The sequence below is a fragment of the Pocillopora damicornis genome, chromosome 2 (assembly GCF_964200805.1).
Source record: "Pocillopora damicornis chromosome 2, jaPocDami1.2, whole genome shotgun sequence".
In the NCBI taxonomy this organism is placed as follows: Eukaryota; Metazoa; Cnidaria; class Anthozoa; order Scleractinia; family Pocilloporidae; genus Pocillopora; species Pocillopora damicornis.
In genome coordinates this window covers 30,579,655-30,584,956 of record NC_142671.1, presented here as the reverse complement: position 1 = coordinate 30,584,956, position 5,302 = coordinate 30,579,655, and the positions used below count along the sequence as shown (strand labels likewise).

Here is a 5,302-nt window from a genome sequence, read left to right as displayed (position 1 = left end):
ATCTTACAGTTACCAAATTGGTAATAAAAGTTTCATGTTATGAGAGAGATTACATTCTTGATTCTTTCTGGATTGCTTCATCTTCAGGTGGTAAGACGGCATCTGATGTTTTGATGGCGAGACTTGAAGGCAACCAGCGGCTTTTTCTACTGACGATCCTTGTAAATGCCGTATTTATCTTGGTACTCAGAAAAATGTACAGCCATGGGTTAACGGCACTGTTAGCGTGTCCAAACCAAAAACACACAAAGCTGACAATCGGCTGTATATGTAGGTAAGCCTTAGATGCGTGAATGACGTACATGATGTGGACCACTTGTGGTGGGAGCCAACAAAGGGCAAAGGCACAGGTAACAATAATGAGCATCCGAACCACTCTTCTCTTGGAAGTTTCTAGTTGCGCTCGATTTCTTCTCAAAGTATTCACTCCAGGTGCATCATGGAACCATAAGTTCCATGCAGTGATGGTATACAGAAAAGAAATAACGACCAAGGGGATGAGATAGTTGACGACGAAAAGGAGGAGGTATATTCCTTGAAGAGCCCTATCTGGATCACCCAAGATGTAAACAGATAGCGTGCAATGGGGAGAATTATTGTAGTCCTCCACAGTTTGAATAACAAGGAAAATGGACATGGAGACCAGTGACCCGATCCAAATAAATGGTACGGTTAGTTTAGGCTTTCGAAACCAAAGATGGCGGCGGAGAGGATGAACGATGGCATAGTACCTGTCGATCGCCATGAACATCAGGCAGAGGACGGATGCTGTTAAAGTGACATAGGCAATGTATACAGCACCTTTGCACATGACTTTTCCAAATACTCCCGGGATCATCCACAAACCGTCTGTATATATTGTGGAAATCGACCAGGGCATCACTACCAAGGTTACCAGCAAATCAGCGATGGCCATGTTGACGAACATAAAGCTTGTCAGTGATCTGACTTCAGGTTTCTTCCACACGATGTAGATGAGGAAACTATTCCCTGCAAACGCTACGAGCATCGTGATGGCGTAGAGGACTGTGATGATCCATTCGGCTTCTGGTTTCATCTTTAGTCCCTGTCTTTTCTGTTGCTAAAGTTGAATAGGATAAAACTGTTATTACTGAATAAATAATCAGTAAAGGGAACACCCATGGCCTCCTAAGATCTTATTTGATACCAACCTGGGGTGTGATGTGAGGAATCGATTGTGAATTCAAAGGAAACAAAATAATTTTTTTACATTTTTTTAAATTTTATTTGAAATTTAGTTCACTTTGGTTGAGTCGATGATATTTCAGGACGTCACTGAAGCTGTGAACAGGAACAGAAATACTGGAAACAGGAAAAGGAATGCAGCAGGACATTTTAATTTTCTCCGTAAATAACCCTAGTGAAAAAATCTTAGTATCACTTGGTTAAGCATTTCTGCATAGAAGTATTAAGTATTCCCATCCTAAAATATATAAATACTGGTCTTCGTTGTTGGTTTGCCTTTATGACGAAAGTGTTTCTTATTTGTCATCTTCTCAATTGTCGTTTTCCGTCCCGATGGATAAAGATAACTTTCAGAAAGAGTTTTTTCTTATTAGTATTTTCAAATTTTCTGTACGGTTCCTACATTTGGTCATATAATACCAATAATGAAAATTATCAGAAACAAACCATAAAAATAACATAATATTCGTTATAACTAACCTTTTATTCTCGGTTCAATATCCGGTAGAATAAAAAATAACACCAAAGATAATGTATGATATCTCATTGAAGACACCGTTGGCACAGGTATATAACTATTTTTGATGGACTGTAACGTTATAAGTATTAGTTTGAAAACAGGAAATCAATCTGCCTATATATTCGCCTTACAAAGTTAACTTGTTTCCCTCCAAGTTATTATGAGTTAAGAAGCGTTGAACGTCTCATGGCAATTCAACGTACCTGCGATAGAATGCACTGAAGTCCGCTGTAAGCAAACAGACTTGTAGCCTCTTAGTACTAAAGGAAGATTGAAAAAAAGGAAAAATTAACATTTCAACCGCACTGATCCAAGCATTTTTTCAGGTTGATCTAACATAAGAAACACGGTATACCTTTGGAGATCGATAATGTTGCCACCCCTTTCCAACGGTTTGAGAATTCAGTGGCCCGAGACTGATGAACTAAAGAGCTCATTCCTGATCCCTTCCTTTTTCAACCATTTTAAAATGATTTCCTATGAATATTAATCTCGGTCGCATCTCTTCTTGACAGCTGGACAGGAATATCGGACATAAATGTTTGCGTGTGGGAGTCCTCAAATTGATCTCAAATCCAACATGCCTCATATCAATTTTCAAGACACGTACAACACGGGCTTTGTCTTCCGCTTTGAAAGTCACAAAAAAAAACTACTTAGAGCTCAGTCAAGAGGTCAAACTTATGAACACCGTCTAGAAGCTATTTGTCTTCAAAGCAAGCCCTATATGATAGATGTGAGTTGGGTTACATAGAGGCAGAGTATTTTTTATGGATGTTACTTATAATTTATTGAATAGGAATAATTGTTGATTTACCATCAAATTAGGACGTGTCACATGTCATTTACAGTACGTTCCTATAAATAATCCCATTTTTGCTTTAGATCTCCTCGTTGATTTTAATTCATAAACTTGAGTATGAAAAAACAAACAAACAAGAAAGAAATCCTCTTTACGTGCAGAAATTCAAGATTAACACAAAAAGGAGATTTTGTACTTTCTCGCGAGTCTTAAGGCAGATGCTCCGTATTTTAAAACTCATTTTAGTGAGTAATTAGCCAAGTGGTCTCACGAATAGTGTGACGAAACAAAGAGAAAGTTGCCTTCGGTGAAATGAACAATTTTAATGTAGGAAAATCTAGGAAAGTGAAGGAAATCTGGGGAAATTGCGAAATTATGTTCTAGGTATGTCATTTTACTTCCTTGTGAATTGACGGTTTGTTCTTGATCATGAGCAGCTGTGAATCAATGACAGACCTTCAGTGGGCTCTGTTAGTTCGACAAAAAATAATGCACTAGGCAAATGACACGCAACTAAGTTTAATATTTTTGACAGATCCATGACCATGAAATAATAGGACGGTTCTGCAATGCGCGCTGTCATGCTAGCGGACGATGAATAAACTTTATTTTCAGAAGAATGTATTCTTGAAGCGAAGCAACCACAGGAATAAAGTCCGCGCCAGAATCAAAACTATAAATTCATATAGAGTTTTATTCGCGTCATATTTATTTTTTGTAATGAAAATCCGACATTGATTTGCCGATTTTGTCTTTCGATTTAACGCCGTATTTGAACGCCACTCAAGATAGTGCCTGAGTAAATACTTGTTTAATAGGGCACAAACGAAAAGCTCTCTCTCATGAATTAATTGATATAATTTCCAGTCGTTGTTTCTTTAATTTGACTTCAAGAATCTGTAGTCAACTTTGGCCTTTATGTTTAAAGGCGCAGTTTCTACATTTCCCCAAGAGTCTCTATCAGCCTGACTGTTAATAAAATAGTTCAATTAATGTTTGATGGATGGTGCATCGACAGCGGATAGGAATAGCACTTTGACGCGGCGCTTTGCAGTTTTACATTTCTGAACTAATTCAATTCCTAATGATTCAAATTTAGGAATACAGCCTTTTTTTCAGTTTTTGTCAAGATCATGTCGTATTCATATCAAAAGAGGCAGCCAGAATATAAGTTTTTTGCGTGGCGCTATACAATAAGTATAGGAAATGCTTTTTTGAATCTTCACTTGAACCAGCTCCTGCGAGATAATTTGACGCTGAACAGCTAGGACCACCCAATTATTTATCTTCAGCTTTATGGAAGACAAAAACGTACGGAAAGTTCCTTTGCTTTTTGTTCAGGGGCAAAAGAGAGGACTTGGCGAGAACGAAAGCTATTTCAGTAAAAAAAAAAATTCTGCATGGACACTCTTTCGTTCAGATGCAAACTGACATAGGATCTTTAGCATAATAATCTATCTTAGAAGAGACATTAAATTTAAACAAGATATTGCGCCAGTTTGGGCCTTCGCCGCTAATATTCGTATGGTTGAGTATGTGTTGGAATAAATTTGGAACATAAGCATCAGCTAAGCTTAACCAAGGCGAAATATTTCAAGTCTCCGTAGTTAGAGCGGCACGTGAATCGTTTTATTGAACGTAGCATTTGTATGATTGAGGAATCATTGCGGTATCAGGAAGTAGACCTGATAACAAGAAAATCCGGCTGAGAAACTAAACCATATTTCAACTATCGTCAGCGACATTTTCATTTCCACAAAAAAGATAAGCTCATGATATGAAAATCATAAAGAGACTTACCTACGGCATATTAGACTTCTGCTTAGATCAAATTACATTAAACGAATGAGGCTTACATCACTTACCATCCAAAACTGAATCACGTTCAGTGTATTTTTGTATAGAACCCTGTGGCTGTCTTGTTCTTTCAGTTTGAAATGCTAGCCAAAATGAGCACAGAGGGGAGAGGTTTGAGTTCTAAAGGTACTGTGTGATAATCACTGGAGCTCGATAAATGAAATGACGCTTATCTAATGTGGCAAACCAGCTGAACAGTGCGACGAAAAGCGTCGAGCGACGATGCCCACGTAGATGATAATAAAACTGACCTAGACACCCCTTCACGATCTGCGTACTTGTTAAGTTGGAGATTCGAGCAGGATACCCCTATTACTGTATAGTTAGTTCATTGGCAAGCTAGCGGAAGTTCTGCAGGGGGGGCTTGCTCTGAGTCGCGGATTTTGCTCTTACTGTGCTATGGGAAACGAAACTGGAGGAGCTTCTCGCCATGGCAGAGGCACAAGAAATAAAATTGTACCCGTGCAGTGTTGAAATGACGCAGGTTTATCGACACAGGTAACAAAACGACTCTCACGAAAACAGACAAAACCGCGCAAACCATGCACAGGGCTGCGATCTCTTGACGTTTGGTCGTTAGCTGATACGAAAGACATTTTTCTTTAAGAGACTTAAAAAGAAATTCATTGAAAATAATAGATGGTGACTCTCTTGACTATAGACAACCAGCAACAGTCCACCGTCGATCGTGGCAAAGATCATTCGTAATTTAGTCCCGACTTATAACTCATCTGCGATAGCATTTTGATTTCATGATTAATTAAGTCTCAAACTCTTCACGGGCATGTGTAATCTACATGTGATGGATCTGATAGGAAACAAGACAACGCGTGAGAAGACATGTACATTTTACATGAGGAATAGTCATTTAGTGTGCGGTCTTAGGTCTATATAGCAACTTATAGCAACGAATTCAT

At 38.5% G+C, this 5,302-nt stretch overlaps 1 protein-coding gene across 1 annotated transcript in view; it reads right to left on the bottom strand.

Annotated features, from left to right (window-relative positions):
• LOC149050812 (G protein-coupled receptor 83-like) overlaps positions 1 to 3,540 on the bottom strand; it is a 3,824-nt gene extending 284 nt beyond the window's left edge. Inside the window, exons 1-2 of the mRNA XM_089198361.1 lie at positions 2,082 to 3,540; positions 1 to 1,986 (exon numbers count right to left, since the gene is read on the bottom strand). The exon at positions 1 to 1,986 is cut by the window's left edge and continues 284 nt beyond it. Of these exons, the coding sequence (XP_089054487.1) occupies positions 50 to 1,057 (1,008 nt within the window). The 5' untranslated portion in view covers positions 1,058 to 1,986; positions 2,082 to 3,540 and the 3' untranslated portion in view covers positions 1 to 49. The remainder of the gene's footprint in view (positions 1,987 to 2,081) is intronic.
• Between the last annotated feature and the right edge of the window lie 1,762 nt (positions 3,541 to 5,302).